We start from the raw sequence: 23,022 nt of genomic DNA, 5'->3' as shown, positions 1-23,022 counted from the left end.
GGAAAAAAATGTAAATGTTGTTTGGGTACTTCGTCGCACGACCGTGCAATTGTCAGTTAAAGTAATGCAGTGCCATATCACAAAAAATGGCCTGGTCAGGAAGGGGAGTAAATCTTTGTACTAAGCACTTTCTGAACATCTAAATGGCTTCATTATGTATGTCTTTTCCGGTGTTGATTCAGATTTGACTTTAGAGAGAAGCACTTTGCACATTTTGAACATCTAAATGGCTTCTCTCTTGTGTAGACCTTCTGGTGTTCATTCAGGTTTGATTTATTTCTAAAATATTTATTACATTAAGGGCACTGATATGGCTTCATCTCCTGTGTGAATCCTCATGTGTCGAGTAAGATGAGCCATGCATGAGAAGCACTTGTTACATTCTGAACATCTGAAAGGCTTCTCTCCTGTGTGAATCCTCTGATGAATTGTGAGATTTGTTTTTTTGTAAAAATATTTGTCACATTCAGTACACTGGTATGGCTTCACTCCTGTGTGAATCTTCTTGTGTTCAGTCAATGAACTTTGGTGTGAAAACTTTTGATCACATTTAGAACAATGGTATGGCTTCTCTCCTGTGTGAATTCTCAGATGCTGAATGAGACGATCCTTGCGTATGAAGCTCTTGTCACATTCTGAACACATAAATGGCTTTTCTCCTGTGTGAATCCTCTGATGATAAATGAAATTAGATTTTGTTTTAAAAGATCTGTCACACTCAGTGCAAGAAAATGGCTTTTCACCTGCTCCATCCATCATACTTTGCTCTAAAGCCCTTTCACAATTTCTTCTCTTTCATCCACCTGAAATAAACGTTTATATAAGTAAATTAAATGCTAGCAGAGTAGAAATTTAGTAACATTTGAAAGCAGGTGTTCTGACAAAATGTCGAACCCGGCAGAATATCGAACCACGTTACTTCCTGTGACGTGGAATCAGCTGTTGCAGAAAACCATATGCCTTATGCATGCGCACTGCATCATCAGCGCATGTGCAGTGCGTCATTGCTGACGTCAGGACACTGCATGTCAAATTCGTCATCCGACAGCCATCTTGCTACACTCACCGAAAGTCTTGCATTCCACACTTATTTTTAACAGTAAACTCAGCTTACATACTGCAAAACTGTATTTAGAAGTCCGTGACACTGTTTTGATGTTGAATTTTAAAAGCAGTGGAAATCCTGTAGATCTGACAGGTTTGCTAATCTGACAGAACACCACTGCTTTTAAAATTCAACATGAAAAGAGTGTGACTGATTTGAAAATACAGTATTTCACTATATAAGCTCAGATTAGTGCTAAAAATAAGTGTGAAATGCAAGACTTGGGTGGGTGTAAAAAGATGTCCGCTGCCGCCTTCTGACTGCAGGCTCACCGAGTGCGGGGTGTAGCAACATGGCCTTCGGTCGACGAATTTGACATGCAGTGTCCTGACGTCAGCGATGAGGCACTGCGCATGCCCAGATGACGCAGTGCGCATGCGAAATGCATGTGTTTTTCTGCAGCAGCTGATTCCATGTCACAGGAAGTGATGTGGTTCGATATTCTGCTGGGTGTGACATTTTGTCAGAACACAGGCATTCACAGTGTTGAGAAATGTGCAATTTCAGAAATATAGTTTGTTTCACCCCAAATGCAGTGTGATTTTGCCATGATTGTCGCTCAACAGAATTGTGTGGCACTGCTTTTTTATCTTTGCCCCTTAGTGAGCTTGCAGTGCACAGGGAAGTTGAGCATGGGAAATGTGGAAAATCTTATAGGAGTAAAAAAAAAAAAAATTATATGATGTAATGATATGTAAACATGATATGATATGTAAACGTTTTTAAGGCTTCATTTACATATAGGCGTCTTGAATCACGGGTGGAATTGCAGCAATTCTGACCACAATTTCAAAACGCCCTGTTAAAATGTAAAATCGCAAATCAGCGTGGCACCTAAAAAGGCAGGCCTATTCTGCCATCTGAAATTTTTCGAGGCGACACGTGTGGCGTGATTTGGTTTGTGCGACTGCAGTGCGATTTGGTGCGCAACAATTGCGGCAGAATTGCCCCATGTTTTTAGGTGCCATTGAAATTAATGCAACCTAAACAAGCTGATGTGCGATTTGACATTTTAACAGTGTGTGAACTTTATGTGAATGGAGCCTAAGTCCACTAGATATGCAAAAAAGAATTAAGTGCACCTAAATATTGACATCTGTCATAATTACAAATGAATGGTAAAATGAAAAGCAAGATTAGCGCAGGTCTGCAATACTCTAAAGCATGGAATGTAGTCCTCAATACAATATTAAATACGTAAATATGTTTGTAATCATGTATCTTGTGCAAATATGCAAAGTAAACGAATATGTGTAATTATATATACTGTGCAACCATGCGGTTAAACTAATACGTATATGAATATTTTATATGTGAATAAATCAATAATATGTTATAAAAACTGATTAATGAATAATTATATAAGTGGTATATATTATCAACAATATAAAGTGCAACGTGTGTGTTTGTGCGCAAATATGCATATGTAAACTGTGACACCAAATATTATAAGAAGTAAATCTCAAAATTGATAAGTTAAACCTCCCAATATAATTTAAAGTTCCAGTATAATTTCCCCCAAAAAAGTTTGTGCAATGTCCTTTATACATGTAATGGCTCTTCAAGCCAATTAAACACCCAGTGTTTTCTTTAAACACTGGGTGTTTAATTGGCTTAAAGAGCCATTATATGTATAAAAGACATTGCACAAATTTATTTTTGGTAAATTATACTGGCACTTTGAATTATATTGGGAGGTTTTTGAGATTTACTACTTATAATATTTGGTCCTACAGTTTACATATTCATATCTGCGCACACACACACACACACACACACACACACACACAGTTGCACTTTATATTGTTGATAATATATACCACTTATATAATTATTCATTAATCAGTTTTTTTTTTTTACTTATTATTAATTTATTCACTTAAACTAATACATATGTGAATATTTTATACTGTAACTGCATGTTTGCACAGTATTAAGGAAAATTGTTGTCCATACTTACCGTAATTTTCCTTTCCTGGATCCTCCCCATGTCAGCCTACTATGGGTCAGCTCCGCCCCCTCTGACCCCTCCAGGACCACATCTTTTCTAGCCCATAAAAGGGCGGCTGTCTGCCCACACCAGTGTTAAAAAAAAAAACGTGCCTCGCAATGGAAAAACTGGGTGGGAATCCTCCGGCTGACATCGGGAGGATCCAGTAAAGGAAAATTACGGTAAGTATGGACAACAATTTTCCTTATTCCTGGACCTCCCCATGTCAGCCTACTATGAGATGTACCAAGCAATATTAAGAAGGGAGGGAAGACAAAAAAATAAAAAATAAGCCAAACCCTCAATGCAATGTTACACAAAATTTTTAATGGGCAACAGCCGCCGTAATACTGTAGAGCCAAATGTTTCCTCAGGCGGACAAGCCATTTTAAGCTTGTAATGCCTAATAAAAAGGTGTTGGGCACGCTCCAGCTTGCTGCTCTGCAAACTACCTCAGGGGCGACCTTTGCGTATGCCCAGGATGCTGCCATACCCCGCGTCGAATGTGCTTTGATCTCTGAAGGAGGAGGAAGGCCCAGCGTTTTGTATGCAATATGCATGGTCTTGACAAAACCAGGAAGACCCAACTCTGGATGTTGCTGGCATACCCTTTTTAGGCCCCATTGAGAAAAACCTACAGCTGATCTTGTTTGCCAAAGCTTTAAAGGGGTTGTAAATATGTTTTTTTTTTTTTTTTTTAAAATAACAAACATGTTATACTTACCTTCACTGTGCAGCTCGTTCTGCACAGAGTGGCCCCGAACCTGGTCTTCTGGGGTCCCTCGGCGGCTGTTTCAGCTCCTCCCCGCAAGCATTTACCACCTTCATGCGAGCTCCCTCGCACGGTGGTGAGTGCTTGCGGGCGCGCTCCCGTGATACAGCCGGCGGCTATAGCCGCTCGCTGTATCACTCGGCCCCGCCCCCCGGCGCGCCGCGTCATCGGATGTGATTGACAGCAGCGCGAGCCAATGGCTGCGCTGCTTTCAATCCATCCACTGCAGCCAATCAGCGACCAGGCTGAGCTGCAATGAAGCTGACGAGGACGAGGAGCGAAGATTCGAGGCGTCAGGTAAGTAAAACGGGGGGGCTGGGGGCGGCGGTACTGTCAAAAGTTTTTTCACCTTAATGCATAGAATGCATTAAGGTGAAAAAATTTTTACCTTTACAACCCCTTTAAGTCCATTTCAGGTCGGTTGAAACTGCAGAGACCAGGTCTAACCTACTCCACTCATCATCAGCTGTGTAAAGGCTGGGAGAATGACCTCCCAGTTCATAAGAAATTATGTGGCCACCTTAGGTAGAAAGGTCGGTATTGGCCTAAAGACTATCTTGTCTGGGAGCACCAAACAATATGGTTCTTTAGATGAGAAGGTGCACAACTTGGAGTCTTTTCTGGCCGAGGCCACGGCTAGTAAAAAACAAAAAACTGTTAAAAGAAATAATGAACAAGAGAAAGCTTGATCAAACGGAGGAACCAGCAATGTTCCCAAGACTAGTGTTAAGTCCTCTTTTGGAAAAAACGATTTTAATGGAGGTCTGATTTCTATGGCTGCACCTAAAAAAAAAAAAATCAGATCACCAACGGATGTAGAGCATATCTTGTACACGACATAGCTGACAAGGCAGGGATTTGACCCCTCAGGGAATTATAAGCTAACCATTGGAGACTACTCTGCAGAAACTCCAAAATGTTAGATACTGAAGGAGATCCAAGGTCCCAACCCTTTTCCATAGTATTCCAGATCTGGTGATAGGTTACATTCGTTCTGATGATCCTGTAATAATGTCATCAACTTTATCCTCCTGCGGTTCGGGTGTCAGGCCCCACTCTGCAGAAGGAGATTTAAACAAGGAGGCAGAGGGATTGGTGAGCCCAACTTTATCCTCCAAGCCAGAGGGAACCACAGCTCCCTGAGCCAGTAAGGTAGGACTACTATTGCTGTGACCCTTTCTCGCTGAATCTTCAGCAGGATTTTGAGAGCCAATGGAAGCGGCGGGAACACATACACCAAGGGGAAGTTCCAAGACCTGGACAGAGCACCCTACTAGGTCTAGATGAAGAAGCAAGGCAGTTGACAATTCTCCAATGCCATAAGATCTATCAAAGGCGTCCCCCAGATCCTGAAGATCTTGTGTAGGTACTTGGGGTTGAGGCCCCATTTGTTGTGATCCCCAAAGCCTTGACTCAAGCGATCTGCTAAAACATTGCCAGGCCCTGGGAGTTAAGATGCTGTAAGAGAGCCGAGATTCTTCTCTGTGCAGAAGAAGATTGACATGCCACCTGAAGGAGAGGGTGACTTCTTGTGCCCCCTTGATGAGACACATAAGCCACCGCAGCTTTGTTGTCCAAAATAATCTTGACAGCTCGACCTTGCAACATAGGTTGGAACACTAAGAGCGCTTCTGACAGCATCCAATCCCAGGAAATTTGAACTCTTCGCCCCACAAAAGTACCATTGGCCTTGAACCTGCTATCCCAGGCAGTGTGCCCTGCAGCCTGCCAGACTGGCATTGGTTGACACCACTATTGGTTCTGAGGCCTTCAACGGAACTCCGCTCGAAAGATTGCGAGCTACTGACCACCAACCAGGGACCATATTATCGGAATTGGCAGATGATCCCACTGAAGAAGAAAGTTGCATTTAAAACTCCTTCTGTGCCACCAGACCCATGGGACTACAGGACCTGTGGCTGATAAAACCCCCAGATACTGCATGGATTCCTTCAGCATCATAGAAGGCCTGGCCATCACTGCTTTGTCTGAGATTGGATCCCCTGGACCTTCCTCTGAGGAAGAAAAACACGACCCCGATCCGTGTTGAATTGTACTCCTAAATACTCCAACATTTGGGTCAGATGCATCTGGCTCTTCCGAAAGTTGATCAACCAACCGAAACGAGTTAGTGTTTTGCAGGTGAATTCACATGAACTAGAAGGAGCTCATTTCACGGACCCAGAAGTAGCATGTCATCTAGATAATGAAATATTTGCAACGGCAGCAGACAGTAGCTTTAAAAAACGTTCTCGGAGTCGTGCAGAGACTGAATGGGAGAGATTAAAAATGAAAATGAAAGCCTTCCATGGAAGGTCTGAGAAAGCGATGGTGAGATGTGTCTATAGAGACATGAAGATACGCATCCGCCAGATCGATGGAAACCATCCAGTCTCCTGACTCCACAACCGAAACTATAGTTTCCAATGACTCCATTTTGAATGGTGGAACCTTCATGTAAGAATTCAGGACTTTGAGGTCAAAAACTGGTCCGAAACCCCCTGAAGCCTCTGGGACCAAAAACAGAGGGGGAACATACTCTTTGACCCAATTTGTGCCTTGGAACCGGGAAGATGGCCCTTGCTGCCAACAGCTCCCATATATATCCTTGCAAACATTGCCTCCTTTCCAAATTCGTAGGAAGTCCAGTTTCTATGAACAAGGTCTGAGGGGGCCTTGTTCTGAACTCGAGACGATAACGTGATCAAATGACGGCTACAATCCAGGCATCATGTAATTTGTCCGCCCAAACCCCCCCGAATTAGGGTAGTATTGCTCCTACTTGAGAGGGTTAAGCGGAGACAGCTTCAGAAGGACTTATTTGAAGCCTTAGGCTCTGTCTCACCTACTGCAAGTTGTTGTGCGACCTGACACATGCGAAGTCGCATGACAAGTCAAAACCCATGTATTTCAATGGTCCCTGTTCTAATTGGTGCGACTTAAGTCACAGCGACTCCAAAAAAGGTTTTTGCACTACTTTGTTCGAACATCTGTGCGACTTGTTCTCACATGGTTTTCACAGGTCGAATTAAATCGCATCACAAATCGCACAGCAAAGTCACAGTGTAAATCGCGCAACTCTGGGGATGCAGCAGTGGAAACAGCCCCAGGAGCTTTGTTGGCCCTGGGCTTGGAAGGTTTCTAGAAGGTTGAACCAGCTCCCCTCCATTGTCTGTAAAACTGTCTGTAAGCCCTGGCCTCTCTGAATCCTTCTTTGGATCTCTTGTTAAACCAAAAGGCCTGCTGTGTCTTAAAGAGCCATTAACTTTGCTGTCATCTTGAACTGGTCGACAGCCACTTCAGCCACAACTCTACAGCAGTCTGCAAAGGAGAAGAACTGCCACTTGCCAGACTTTCATCCAAACATCCATCCACCAGCTCCGCTACCCACACTCTAAGGCTGGATTCACACCCATGCACTCCCAGCGCATTCCGCAGAACCGCACCACAGAACGTGTTCCATAGGAGACCATGATAAACGGACGGTAGTGCAAATCCGCAAAAAGCACCAAAAAACGCACAGGTGCGAACCCAGCCCAAGTGCTGCTGCCACAAGAGTGAGTGCTACCGCCAGTCTGCAGGCTGCTCTCCAAACTATACAACCTTTTTAGGTCTGCGTTTATTTTGTGATCCATAGGATCCCTGAAAGAGACCGAATACTAGAGCGGAAGCGTAATGTGGTGGGCGAATATACATAATGAAGCATCCACCTTAGGCGTAGTGTCCCAAGGGGTACAGCTTCGATATTCCATTATGCACATTGAGCTTCTTCTCAGGCCCCCCCACTCATCGCCAATTACTTTTTTAATTTCAGAAATGAAATGGAAAGGAGGGTAACGATTTCTTTAAATACGTGTAGTATCTTTGCTGTTTCTTTGGAGGCGACAATTCTTTCCTTAACAGCCTCCACCAAGGGGGGAACCAGTGCAAAAATCAAACGTATGCGATTCAGATGGATCCGAATCGCTATCAACTTCAGAGTTAAAACGCACTGAAAACACATGATCTGAATCTGCAGATGGTGAAGATACAGCAGGATGAGCAGGATTCCTTGAAACACTCTTTAACCCTTCCTTGACTGCGTGCTAAATGTAGGATTTAACCTGGCGTGCTTTCGCAGCATTGTCCTGAGCCGTCTGATGTCTTGACCTCTCTTGGCTTGGGTCCGAGCGACTAAAGTGAGGTAAGAGCGAGGGAGATCTGGAATGCTGCGACAACAGGCATCTATCCAGCTGCATGCGACTCTGCGATTTGTCATGTCTAGTCCCTTCTTTACGCTTTTAAAGCTGAAATGCTGATTTGGAACCTCTTTGCGGGACTTTATCTCGCAGTGGGCCCTTCTCTCTGTAAAATACAGAGGATGTGCTCTCTTTTAAAAAATAAATAAATAAACTACAATTAAAATAAACTTCTCCATCCAAATCATCGATGCTTAAGGCAGCTAGGCAGGCAGGCAGGCAAAATTCCCCAGTCCTAGAAGGTACAGGATAATAAAAATACTCTGACGGACAAGTAACACAGCAGAAAGTAATGAGAGACCTAGAAGGAGCCTTACCAGAGCAGAGAAGCAGATTGACCAGCTGGAGATTGAGATCAGCCTAGAGGACAGAGGCTGCTGCAATCAGCAGTGAGCATTCTGGTGTTTGCTAGACAACCCAAAGAGGAAGCTACCTCTGACCTCACCTGCTCAGCTTCCTGAAAGGAGTACATGTGGAGACGGTGAACTATAAGACCCAGCGAGCCAAACCATGAACACACAAATACATGGAAGGAGAGAGTGCCAGCACCTGCCTAACGAAGGTATATACAGTCATTTATACTGCCAGTGACCTTTGCCAGTAATACACAGTCATTTATACTATACCATACAATCCCAGCACCACAGGAACCCACCTCCTCAGGAGATTTACAGCCTATATGGGGGGGTCTTCTGAATCGGGAGAGGCTGAACCCGACAGGATGGATGGATGGAGAAGAGAAAAAACAAACTTTAAAAGGCGTCCGGAGCGAGGATGAAAAAAGAACACTGGTGTGGGCAGACAGCCGCCCTTTTATGGGCTAGAAAAGAGGTGGTCCTGGTGGGGTCATAGGGGGCGGAGCTGACCCATAGTAGGCTGACATGGGGAGGTCCAGGAAATATAAATACACATATTCGTTTACTTTGCATATTTGCACAACATACATGATTACAAACATATTTAACCTATTTAATATTGTATTGAGGACTACATTACATGCTTTAGAGTATTGCGGACCTGCACTAATCTTGCTTTTAAATGTACCCTTCTATTGCTGACTCATGTCATTACTGAGAAAGCTGCGGTTCATTGTTTGATTTTTTGATTGATTGTGTTTATCTTGTGGGGCTGTTACAACTGTCTTGCATAATTACAAATGAGCTGGGTTTGGAGGGAAGACAATAGCAGGGAATGTAAATATCAAATCCATGGGTTGCACTCATCATTAGCATTTATAAGAGATGATACTGTGATTGTAATATCAATGAGAGAGGAAGCTGTGGAGGGTATACAGAGACTTGTAGACACTTGTTAGGTGCCAATGTATGTATACAGTATATAAAAGGTATAAGGTGTATGTATTATATAAAATCACTATTAATACATACAGTTGCATTTACAACTCAGACATTGTTAAACCAATGAAAACTGCATAAATATGATGCATTTGTATCCCAAAACAAATGCATGTAATGCGTTATATTAAAGTTTCATCTGTCACATTTCCTGCATATGAACGATCAGCATTGGTGGTTTCAACATGTTTTGCTCTTGGGCTTCCTCAGGAAACCACTAAGGAATAAATGCAAACTACTCTAACTGCCCACATGGATAAACCAGGGAGCTCAAGGGTCCAACCCAAATGGAACCCCAGATGAATCCGTGGATCCTGTACACCCCACCCAAATGGAAGCATAGAGTGGAACACAGGAAGAGATAATCAGGAGGCCTGCAACTTCAAAACAGGGGGGTACAACCAAGATCACACAGGGGCATTTAAAGGTGTCTATCAAATGCAAAAAGACATGGAACTATGTTAACATTAGGTGGCTGTCCATGCACGAGTCCCTTAATTGCAATCTATATATTTTTTTTCATTTCGGATAGCATAGAGAATGCTAGAACCCTTATCATTTTTATCTGGTCAGATTTCCAAAAGATATATTTACTTACTGTACAATCACTTCCTGTAGTGTAAATACAACAATAAGTAAGATAAAATATCTTCAAAGTGAGAGGAAATCCTTCTTAGATAGTTATCACTGTCAGCTGCCCCATTGGAATATTTCCCCTGACCTCCTGTTCCAATATTAACCATACATTTCATACATTTTTGGATTTCCTATCATTTCCTATTCTTTTGACAATGGTCTCCAGGACAAGTAAAAAGGGTGAATTTCTCTTTTTTGGTCACTGACAGCAATAAAAAAAATAGGGGTTCTACCATTTCACATTATCACACTATCTAACATCAAAAGAAATGTTTTGGCTTTAGATATAATTGAAAATTCTGTTTGCACAATTTCTATTCACAGATAGTTAAATAAACAAATTGCACTTCAGGTATTTAATTATATAAATTATCCACATAAAAAAAATATGAGCTATTGTAAGCTCAATTTTTTTTATATAGATAATTTATATAATACATTGGACAAGTTTTCGAAAGGCAATACACAGTATTTTTCAGTGTAGAAAAAAATACATTTTGAATAATAAATCTTTCCTTATGTTTTGAAAGTTGGGACTTAATGATTAGGAAAATACATTATTAAATATAATAATGTAATACAGCATAACCCCTTCCCGCCGAGCGTACGCAGATGTGCGTACTCGGCTTTCCGGGGTTATACCAGGATAATGCCCGCAGCTGCAGGCATTATCCAGGTACTATTTTTTAGAGCCGGCGATCGGCTATCCAGTTATACCAAACCGATGTGGCCTCCCGCCGCTCTTACCGGGCCTCCCGTTCCAATCGCCCAACTCCGGCGGCTGGGGACGGACTGGAATGAAGCCATGAGCGGCTTCATTCCAGCCTCCTAATCGTAAACACGGAAGCAACGTCATGAAGTCACTTCACGTTTACTCAGCCACCAATGGCGCCGGTTTTAAAAATATATACAGTATTCTGAATCGCAGTTTTTGGCGATCTGAATACTTTGAAGTGCAAAGGAGGGATCGGGGGGTCTTTTAGACCCCCGATCCCTCCATAAAGAGTACCTGTCACCACCTATTACTGTCACAAGGGATGTTTACATTCCTTGTGACAGCAATAAAAGTGATCAAAAAAAATTTTTTTTAAACACAATTTATAAATATAAAAATAAATAAAATAAATAAGAAAAAAAATAACATTTTTTTAAAGCGCCCCTGTCCCCGCGAGCTCGCGCAGCAATGAAAACGCATATGGAAGTCGCGCCCGCATATGTAAACGGTGTTCAAATCACACATGTGAGGTATCGCCGCGATCGTCAGAGCGAGAGCAATAATTCTAGCACTAGACCTCCTCTGTAACTCTAACCTGGTAACCGTAAAAAATTTTAAAACGTTACCTACGGAGATTTTTAGGTACCATAGTTTGTCACCATTCCACAAGTGCGTGCAATTATAAAGCGTGACATGTTTGGTATCTATTTACTCGGCGTAACATCATCTTTCACATTATATAAAAAAATTGGGGTAACTTTATTGTTTGTTTTTTTTTAATTCATGAAAGTGTCCCTTTTCCCAAAAAGTTGCATTTAAAACACTGCTGCACAAATATCGTGTGATATAAAATATTGCAACAATCACCATTTTATTCTCTACATTCTCTGCTAAAAAAATATATATAATGTTTGGGGGCTCTAAGTAATTTTCTAGCAAAAAATACAGATTCTAAGTTTTATGTAAACACCAAATTTCAAAAATAGGCTTAGTCATGAAAGGGATAATAATACAATAATACAACACCCAGATGCAAATGACAAGGACTATTCAATTTGATAAAAAATTATAAGAACAAAAATGTATATGGAAAGTTCTATATCTTACCTGGTATGGTATAATATTGGGATCCTTCAGCTGCTCCTTAACTGCCAGTAATCTTTCTACCTGTCTGAGTTCTGCTTTACCTTATATTCACTTCACCCCCATTCACTAACATGAGGCAGCATTGGATTGGCTAAAGGGAATTAATTAAGATCAGAACAATGTAAGGTGTGTTTCCACCTTATTATTTGTTATTGCTCTTAGTCAGGTGACACGATCATTAACATTTGAAGGTTTGGAGGGAAGACAATAGAAGGGAATGTAAATGTGAAATCCATGGCTTGCACATCATTAGCATTTATAAGAGATGATACTGTGATTGTAATATCAACGACAGAGGAAGCTGTGGAGGGTATACAGATAATAGTAGATATTTGTGACTTTACAGTTCATGTTATAGTATACTTGGTATTTGCATTCTGTGGTTTTTTTTGGCTTAAATCCCCACTCCGGCTGCTGCTATACTGTATCTATAATACCATATGTGATGATTTTTATGTGACAGGTTCTTTTTAATGAAAAAGCAGGGGTCTAAAAGACCCCTTTTGTCTCATATGTCTTCCAATTAATCTAATGCAGTACAATGTGCTTCAGAAAGTGACACAAAAGTGGGATCTACTGGCTGGAAAAGTGGCATGGGATCCCAGAAGTGATTTTTTTCTCCCAGGTCAGTAAGTGGAAGGAGAAGAGAGAGAACAGATGCTCGCATCATCTCTCTCCTCTACCCTGTGGCACCTACCATGCCTGTCCTGGGTGGGACGATGGGCGCAGAAAACCTGGGTTACATGGTGGGGGGGGGGGGGGGCACAGGGAGTGTGCTTAATCCTCAGCTGTCATCTCCATATGAAATACTTATGCATTGCATGTGAAGTGGCAGGAAGGGGCCCCACTTCATTAGTAAATTTACCAGCAGCACAAAATAAGGCTTTAATTAACATATATTTTCCTCCACTGAGGATTTTTAATAAAAACTATGCTGTTTACTTAAAACACAATATATATTCCTGATATATAAATAAAAGGACTTCTGCGCTATTAAATAAATGTGAGGTGGAATTGCTGCAAAATCTCTTGGTGATCACAAATCGCCCAGTAAACATAAAGTGAATATATAGAAATAATGATCCTGCACAAAACCTTAATAAACAATGTGAAATGGTGTTAATTGTAGTGGTCACAATTTCACATTGTTTATTAAGGTTTTGCGCAGCATCATTATTTATATATATTCACTTTATATTCCTGATATGTTCATGTATATAGTAACTGGGATTTACAGGGGCAAAGCTTCTAGTGACACACTGGACTCCAAACACAGAGCAATATATTTTACAGTGGAACATTAGAGGCTCAACAATATAGGCCCAAATCAAACAGATAAAAAACCAGGAGAAGGATCCTTATTTTCAAAAAGTTATTTTCAACTGCGACCAATGGGAAGTAAAAATTACAGTCACAAAGCTGAAAATAAATAGTCTTACCCTTGTGTAAAGCTTTATAAATTGAACGTAATACTATTTAGATTGTATTGCAGGCACTAGGCAGAATACTTTAATCATTTCCCACAGATTTGTTTGGAAATTGGTTTTAACCACTTAAAGTGGTGTTCCGGCTGAAATTATACTTTTTAAATAAAAATACCCCTATAATACACAAGCTTAATGTATTCTAGTAAAGTTAGTCTGTAAACTAAGGTCTGTTTTGTTAGTTTATAGCAGTAGTTTGTTATTTTATAAACTTACAGCAGGCCGTGGCTGAAGCCAGACTGCATTTCTTCCTGGATCTCATCCTTGCAGATCTCGCACATGCTCAGTGCAGCACAAGCAGTGTAATAGGTTTCAGGTCAGGTTTCCATAGCAACGGCAGTTTCAGAGGAAGTTGCCGCCCCTTCCCAGAAGGCATTGCAAACAGGAAATGATGCGATGGGCCGCGGCCAGGGAGCAGGAAGTGAAAAATGAATACATCAGATATATAGTAGGTGCTGAGAAAAAAAAAAAATATATCCAATTCGTTTACAGTGCACAGTTTAGTGAGGGATGCTGAAGAGTTGTAAAAGTGGGTGGAACTCCACTTTAAGGACCAAGCCTCTTTCTATGATTTGTTGTTTACAAGTTAAAAACATATTTTTCTGCTAGAAAACATTACTTAGAACCCCGAACATTATACATTTTTTTCCTAACACCCTAGAGAATAAAATGGCGGTTGTTGCAATACTTTCTGTAACACCGTAATTGCACAGCGGTCTTACAAGCACACTTTTTTTGGAAAAAATACACTTTTTTGAATTAAAAAAAGAGACAACAGTAAAGTTAGCCCAATTTTTTTGTGAAAGATAATTTTACGCAGAGTAAATTGATACCCAACATGTCACGATTCAAAATTGCGCCCGCTCGTGGAATGGCGATAAAGCTTTTACCCTTAAAAATCTCCATAGGCGATGTTTAAAATATTTTACAGGTTGCATGTTTTGAGTTACAGAGGAGGTCTAGGGCTAGAATTATTGCTCTTGCTCTACCGATCACGGTGATACCTCACGTGCGTGGTTTGAACACCATTTTCTTATGCGGATGCTACTCACGTATGCGTTCGCTTCTGCACACGAGCTCAGCGGGACTTATTTATTTTACACTGTTCTTTTAAAAAAAATTGTGTCACTTTTATTCCTATTACAAGGAATGTAAACATCCCTTGTAATAGAAAAAAAGAATGACAGGACCTCTTAAATATGAGATCTGCGGTCAAAAAGACCTCATTTTGTTCACACAGATAGAGCTTTCTTTTGGTTGTATTTATTCACAAATCCGTTTTTTATTTTTTGCGATATAAGCGAAAAAAAGAGCGTAAATTAAAAAAAATATATTTTCTACTTTCTGTTTTAAAAGAAATCCAATAAAATCTAATTTTGTCATACATTTAAGCCAAAATGTATTCTGCTACATGTCTTTGGTAAAAAAAATCCCGTTAAGTGTATATTGGTTTATGTGATCATGGACATATGTATGCAGATGATCATGTACAGATGTGCGCAGATGATCACGGACATATGTGTGCAGATGATCATTGGGACATATGATTTTACTGTTACATATGAGGGGAACAGGTGTTTTTACCATGTGGGGACATGTGAGGGGACATGTGTGTGGGGACAGTGTTTTGGGGACACTATTTTGGGGACATTGTGATTTTACATTGTGTGGGGACTAGGGATGAGCTTCGAGTTCGAGTCAAACCCATGTTCGACTCGAACATCGCCTGCTCGACCGTTCGCTGAATTGCGAATGTTATGGGCTGTTCACGCCAAATTCAAGTGGCGGGTCACGGCCCATGATTCACTGTGGCATCGCAGTGCATTGCTGGCTGATGATTGGCCAAGCATGCACTATGACCCGCATGCTTGGCGAATCACAGCGCCGTCTGTACAGAGAGCCGTAATTGGCCAAAGCCAGGGTGGCTTTGGCCAATTATGGCTCAGGGGGCATCCCAGGTGTTGTGTGTGCGTGTATATATATATATATATATATATATATATATATATATATATATACACACACTGTATTCAGTTTAGCTAGATCCGTTCCTGTTATTCTCTTCCTAATATACTGACAGGCAGGCAAGTGTTTTTACAGTATTTACAGTTAGTGTACCGTGTACCTTGCACAGTGTGCACCTATAGCTACCTGAAGACAAGTGCTGGTGTTCTTCTTCTGTTTCTATTAATACCACAGGCAGGCAGCTTTAAGTATTTACAGTTAGTGTACTGTGTACCCTGCACAGTGTGCACCTATAGCTACCTGAAGACAAGTGCTGATGTTCTTCTTCTGATCCTATTAATACCACAGGCAGACAGCTTTAAAAATTTACAGTTAGTGTACTGTGTACCCTGCACAGTGTGCACCTAAAGCTACCTGAAGACAATTGCTGGTGTTATTCTGATCATGTTAATACCACAGGCAGGCAGTTTTAAGTATTTACAGTTAGTGTACTGTGTACCCTGCACAGTGTGCACCTATAGCTACCTGAAGATAATTGCTGGTGTTCTTCTTTTGATCCTATTAATACCACAGGCAGGCAGCTTTAATTATTTACAGTTAGTGTACTGTGTACCCTGCACAGTGTGCACCCATAGCTACCTGAATAGAAGTGCTGGTGTTCTTCTTCTGATCCTATTAATATCACAGGCAGGCAGCTTTAAGTCAAATGTAAACAGTGGTAACACCGCGCTAACCAAATGTGAAAAACATAAAGCAGCTACACGCGAATGTGACAAATATTCAAAATAGACTGATGTGGAAATGTAGCGTAAAGAGTAAGCAAAACCAAAAATATGTGTGTATGAATATTCAGTGATCAGTGGAAAATATTCAGTGTGTATGAAAATTCAGTGATCAGTGGATATTGTCCACTGTAACAAAAAAAAGGTATAATGTATACAAATAAAGTTCAATGACTCGTGAATATTATCCACTGTGATATAAGTACGAGCAACGTAAGTGATGAAGTCCCACAATGCAATAGGTAAACAATCCAGTGTGGGTGGAGAATCTTCTAGTGTGTGGTTCATCAGCATGGAAATCTTGAGGTGGAAATAGACGGAATACTCTTACCAGAATAGGTGGATTCGAATGTTAATGACATCGAATCAAACAGGCTTAGAGATCTAGATAGATGGTTGTCCTGGAGGGAGATGGACCCATACAGGGATTATTCCTTCTTCGTCCAACTGTACCATTCCTTTTGTCCAACTGTACCTTTTTTGTATAGGGTTCCCAGGGGTCAATTTTTTGTTGGATTACCGTATTTATCAGCGTATAACACGCACCCCAAGTTTAGGAGGGAATTTTAAGGAAAAAAAATTTTAGGAGGTAAGTTTAAGGGAAAAAAAACTTACATTTAAATGCCCATCATTGCAGCCTTCTCAGTGTCATTGAAGCCTTGTCAGTGCAGCCTTGTCAGTGCAGCCTTGCCCCAGTGCAGCCATGTCAGTGCAGCCTTGTCAGTGCAGCCTTGTCAGTGCAGCCTTGCCCCAGTGCAGCCATGTCAGTGCAGCCTTGTCAGTGCAGCCTTGCCCCTGTGCAGACTTGTTAGTGCAGCCTTGCCCCTGTGCAGCCTTGCCCCAGTGCAGCCTTGCAATCCCCGCCAATTGTTTGCGATCGCGCCGACATACACATCCGAGTGTACAGATTTAAATATGGCGACGGCGAACTCGGCGGAGCAGAGCAAGCACCGCCGAGATCGAAGGGACTGGGCGGAGCCGAGATACACATAGCCGAGAGTACTCGGCTCCGCTCACAGTCACGCCCAGTCCCGCCATTGGACCTGTGTTATGTCCATCATAGGGCGGGACTGGGTGTGACTGTGAGCGGAGCAGAGCGAGCGCCACCGAGATCGAAGGGACTGGGCGGAGCCGAGATACACATAGCCGAGAGTACTCGTCTCTTCTCGGCTCCGCTCACAGTCAAGCCCAGTCCTGCCATTGGACCTGTGTTATGTCCATCATAGGGCGGGACTGGGTGTGACTGTAAGCGGAGCCGAGAAGAGCCGAGTACTCTCGGCTATGTGTATCTCGGCGGCGCTCGCTCTGCTCCGCCGAGTCCGCCGGCGCCATATTTAAATCTGTACACTCGGATGTGTATGTCGGCGCGATCGCAAAAAATCAGCGGAGAACGGCGGGGATCGGCGTATAACACGCACCCACGATTTTCCCCTGATTTTAAGGGGAAAAAATTGCGTGTTATACGCCGATAAATACGGTATTTTGATTTTGTTTATCTTTTATTCTTCAATAAATCCATAAAAAAACATTGTTTTTATGGATTTATTGCTTGTTTTTGAATTTTCGGACACTCTATCTCACCTAGCATATTTTGATGTTTTCCAAACCATTGTATTAGTTGTTATAGGTCACCATTGGCTGTCTGGCATGCTGTGAATGGCTTGTTAGACACACAGCCTGTCAGAGGAGGAAACAACATTATGTCTATCTCTCATATTGTGACGTTATGTGCACTTAGTTTGTGAGGGTGTCCTGCTGTAGTTGGCTGAATATCTGCTTTATGTGCCCTCCCACATGGTCATCCAGCAGTTTCTGCTAGATCTGTGTTGGTGGGTGATGGGTTGGAGGAGATTTGTGTTCCTGTTTTGTTTGTGATTTTTTTGTTTTTTAATTTATGTGTTGTATGACATGTTAGTATGGTAAGGCAAGGAGCATAGGCTCTCATTAGTGTAGTGGGAGTGCATTTCTAATTAATTTATTGTTTAATTGTTCAATTGCTTAATTGCCACACCATGCTTACTTGTATCATTCATATATATGCAGTATTTCATGCAATGTATGTGTATATGAGGTTTGAGTAAGCGCTGACTTTAGCACAAAACGCGTTACCCTTCTTGTTCCTTGTTCATACCTGTGATTTTTATGCTTCAATAAAGATACCAAGGAGTGCAGCAATATTTTGGATTTTGCATGTCACTGAATCTCAGACAATCTGTGGAGCACCCTGGGTTCCAGTTCACAACATGTGAGAGTCAGTTACTCACTTAGAGTTGCATTTCTTTGGCTTTACTGAGCCATATGGGGGTAAAGCTTCCAAAAAAAAAAAATTTCCATTGTAGAGAGTATGCCAAGAGTATGTTCAGTTGTAATATCTGCAGTGTACATCAATTTAATGAGTCAAACATTTAGATTATATTGTGTTAAAGGGTTTCCGTTATTTCATTTTTATCACTAAATGTTGCATATATGTATTATATTAATTTTTATTAAAACAAGTGGAGTTTTCCTTTTATTTTAAAATAACTCCCTGCGGGAGTGATAGGACCTTGTTGTCGGAAATTTCAAGCGTGTGTAGGCTCCATCACACATTTTCCATCGGATTTTCCGACACACAAAGTTTCTCAGGATATAAAATTTTCCGACAACAAAATCCGTTGTCGGAAATTCCGATCGTGTGTACACAAATCCGACGGACAAAGTGCCAGGCATGCTCAGAATAAATAAAGAGATGACAGCTATTGGCCACTGCCCCGTTTATAGTCCCGACGTACGTGTTTTACGTCACCGCGTTCAGAACGATCGGATTTTCCGACAACTTTGTGTGACCGTGTGTATGCAAGACAAGTTTGAGCCAACATCCGTCGGAAAGAATCCTAGGATTTTGTTGTCGGAATGTCCGAACAAAGTCCGACCGTGTGTACGGGGCATAACGGGTTTGTGTTCTGTATTCTTTAAATGGAAGCCAGAAGGGAGATTTCATTTGTTGGCAATTTAAAACCATTTTTTCTTTGAAAATGTCAGTACTTAAAAAAAAAAAAAAAAAAAATATATCATTGTACCTGGCCAAATAGAATTCTTTAATTTTCTTTTTGTACTTGTACATGTTCCCCAGGGCAGTACTCTCCTCCATGCAATTTATTTTTTTAAACCCTTTGCCTATTAACCCAGAAAATTGGCATTTTTGATTTAACTGATTCAACTAATTATTTTAGTGGGGTTCAGCATCAAAACACTGTTTAAACCAAACGCAGGACCAGGGACAGTTTATCTCATCCCTACCTGTTACATTAGGAGGAGTGGCTGTGTTTGTACAGATGCTGCACCTCCCTAGACTTACATGGGCTGCCTGCATGCAGCTCCCGGCAGCTCCAAAAACAGCTGGATGCATAATCAAACAACCGATTCACAGTGTACTGGTCCATGTGAATGAGGCCTCAGTTTGCAATTCAACTTTTTGAAACATAAATTCAAGGACTATTGACCATTTTTATTCTAGGTGCATATTTATCAATGATTTTGCCTGATATTAACCTGTAAAGCTGGCAGATACATTTAAGTCAAGTCACTTTTGATTGCCATGACAATTACATTCTTAGGAGGGGGAAGCATCCTTTGCAGTGAACATTTTCAATAAACTTTCAGTACACTTCCCACATTCAACATATTCACATAAATCGTTAGATCTGTTATCCAAATGTTTATTCATAGTATACAGTAATTACAGTTTATTTTCACAGTGGTTCTGATGAATCCCTTGGTGTTGAATCAGATGTATCTGCCTTCTAAAGCTCTAATCAGATTTGAACATTTAGTTCTATTTTCTTATGTGTGGGTTTTTTTGATATTGTCCATGATTGTAAAACATTTTATTTTTAAGAACAAGGACACAACCTCTTTCCTGTAAGTTTTCTGATCACAAGAATATTTTTCTATGTGTACTAAGGACTTTCTGAACATCTAAATAGCTTCTCTATGTCTTTTCAAGTGTTGAGTCAGATTTGACATTTGTGAGAAGCACTTTGCACATTTTGAACATTTAAATGGCTTCTCTCCTGTGTGGACCTTCTGGTGCACATTCAGGTTTGATTTACTTCTAAAACATTTATTACATTCAGGGCATTGATATGGCTTCTCTCCTGTGTGAATCCTCTGATGTTTAGAAAGACTGGATATTATTGAGAAGCACTTGTAACATTCTGGACATCTGAAAGGCTTCTCTCCTGTGTGAATCCTCTGATGTTTAGAAAGACTGGATATTTCTGAGAAGCACTTGTAACATTCTGGACATCTGAAAGGCTTCTCTCCTGTGTGAATCCTCTGATGTTTCTTAAAATCAGCTTTATTGTTAAATGATTTATTGCATTCAGAGCATTGATATGGCTTCTCTCCTGTGTGAATCATCTGATGTTTAGAAAGACTGGATTTTTCTGGGAAGCACTTGTAACATTCTGGACATCTGAAAGACTTCTCTCCTGTGTGAATCCTCTTATGTTTAGAAAGACTGGATATTACTGAGAAGCACTTGTAACATTCTGGACATCTGAAAGGCTTCTCTCCTGTGTGAATCCTCTGATGTTTCCTAAAATCAGCTTTATTGTTAAAAGATTTATTGCATTCAGAGCATTGATATGGCTTCTCTCCTGTGTGAATCTTCTGATGTGTATAAAGACGGGAAATTTCTGGGAAGCACTTGTTACATTCTGAACATCTGAAAGGCTTCTCCCCTGTGTGAATCCTCTGATGTCTTGTGAGCATTGATTTTCTGTAAAAATATTTGTCACATTCAGTACACTGGTACGGCTTCACTCCTGTGTGAATCATCTTGTGATCAGTGAATGAACTAAGGTGAGAAAACTTTTGATCACATTCAGAACAATGGTATGGCTTTTCTTCTGTGTGAATCCTCAGATGCTGAATAAGATGATCCTTTCGTGAGAAACTCTTGTCACATTCTGAACACATAAATGGTTTTTCCCCTGTGTGAATCCTCTGATGAATAATTAAAGCAGTTTTTGCTCTAAAAGATCTGTCACACTCAGTGCAAGAAAATGGCTTTTCACCTGCTCCATCCATCATACTTTGCTGTAAAGCTCTTTCACAATTTCTTCTCTTTAATCCACCTGCAATGAAATTTTAAAAAAATGTTTATATAAATGATTATAATACTAATAGGGTAGAAATTTAGTAACATTTGAAAGCATGGTAATGAGAAATGTGCAATTTCATAAATATAGTTTGTTTCATTTGGAGACGTGGTGGAAAATGGAAAATGGAAAATGGATTTGGCTATACACTTTTGTCTAAAATGGCTAGGTTACAACCCATTGTAATCTGCACTTTGTGGCCCATTAATAAAATGCAGGCTGCAGTTTGGAGGCTGTTGTAACTCATATGCCCTGTACACACAGTCGGATTTTCCGACGGAAAATGTGTGATAGGACCTTGTTGTCGGAAATTCCGACTGTGTGTAGGCTCCATCACACATTTTCTATCGGATTTTTCGGCACACAAAGTTTGAGAGCAGGCTATAAAATTTTCCGACAACAAAATCCGTTGTTGGAATTTCCGATCGTGTGTACACAAATCCGACGCACAAAGTGCCACACATGCTCAGAATAAATAAAGAGATGAAAGCTATTGGCTACTGCCCAGTTTAGAGTCCCGACATACGTGTTTTATGTCACTGCGTTCAGAACGATTGGATTTTCCGACAACTTTGTGTGACCGTGTGTATGCAAGACAAGTTTGAGCCAACATCCGTCGGAAAAAATCCTAGGAGTTTGTTGTCGGAATGTCCGATCAATGTCCGACCGTGTGTACGGGGCAATAGACTTTTCTCTTCTCAAAGTAGCACAGAGAACTATGCGATACATGACTTTGGCAAGTCGGCACATTTGTATGCACAGTGCTGTGCTTTATAAGGCCCCATTCACACTGCCACACTAAATTTACTGCAATAGGTTGGCTTGTACAGGCCCCATAACGCACCTCATTGGCTTGTACAGGCCCCGTAACGTATGTCGTGGGTTTCTTCCAGGTGCACTTGTGCATGCGAACACAGACCTGGAAGAGTGTGCTGTCGCTGCAGCACAAGCCGATCAGTGGGTCCTGGCAAATTATATATAGCCGGGTACCACTGATCAGCAAAGAGAATGACAGAAGAGAGCCCTGTGTTGGTTAACAACACAGGACTCTCTTCATACAGCAGCAATGTGCCATTTTTCTTCTCTACAAAGCAGGGAGTAAAAACCGGCACATTGATTAGTAAAACAGCACACAGTACACATGTTAAACGTTGTTAGGCCCACATTTAACCCCTTGCCGACCGCCTCACGCAGATATACTGCGGCAGAATGGCACAGGCAGGCAAAGTAACGCATGGGTACGTTACTTAACTCCCGCGGGCTGGGGGTCTGATCGGACCCCCCGGTGCCAGAGGCAGCCGGCATTTGTTCCCGGGCGATCAGAGGTGAGGGGGAGGCCATCCATTCGTGGCCACCCCCTTGCGATCGCTCCCGGCCAATGAAATCCTTCCTCTGCCTCTGTAATGTAAACAGAGGCAGAGGAAGTGATGTCATCTCTCCTCGAGCCGGTCTTTTCTTTCCGGCGCTGAGGAGAGAAGACATCAAGTAAGTGCACCAAACACTACACTTTCAGTAGAACACACTAGGCACACTTTTTACCCCCCATCACCCCCCTGTACCCCCTGTCACAGTGACACCAATAGCAGTTTTTTTTTGCATTGGTGTCAGTTTGTGACAGTTATAAGTGGTAGGGCAGTTAGTATTAGCCCCCTTTAGGTCTAGGATACCCCCCTAATAAAGGTTAACCCCT

The 23,022-nt window shown here is 41.4% G+C and overlaps 1 protein-coding gene across 1 annotated transcript; it reads right to left on the bottom strand.

Moving 5' to 3' along the window:
• Positions 1-256: 256 nt before the first annotated feature.
• LOC141134074 (uncharacterized) lies at positions 257-21,261 on the bottom strand. Its single transcript, XM_073623661.1, has 2 exons — positions 20,160-21,261; positions 257-746 (listed from the first exon to the last, which is right to left on the bottom strand). The coding sequence occupies exons 1-2, from the start codon at positions 21,259-21,261 to the stop codon at positions 292-294; spliced, it is 1,557 nt and encodes a 518-aa protein (XP_073479762.1). The 3' UTR covers positions 257-291.
• Between the last annotated feature and the right edge of the window lie 1,761 nt (positions 21,262-23,022).

Source organism: Aquarana catesbeiana, linkage group LG03, assembly GCF_042186555.1.
Source record: "Aquarana catesbeiana isolate 2022-GZ linkage group LG03, ASM4218655v1, whole genome shotgun sequence".
Classification (NCBI taxonomy): Eukaryota; Metazoa; Chordata; class Amphibia; order Anura; family Ranidae; genus Aquarana; species Aquarana catesbeiana.
This window is presented reverse-complemented; position numbering and strand designations above follow the sequence as displayed.

Bases quoted from the DNA above. Each gene is read 5' to 3' on its own strand.
- LOC141134074 (XM_073623661.1), bottom strand. From the start codon at position 21,261: ATGGATGGAGCAGGTGAAAAGCCATTTTCTTGCACTGAGTGTGACAGA. The intron at 747-20,159 runs GAGAAGCTATTT...TGATGGATGGAG, and splicing joins TCAACACTTGAAAAGACATA to CAGGTGAAAAGCCATTTTCT.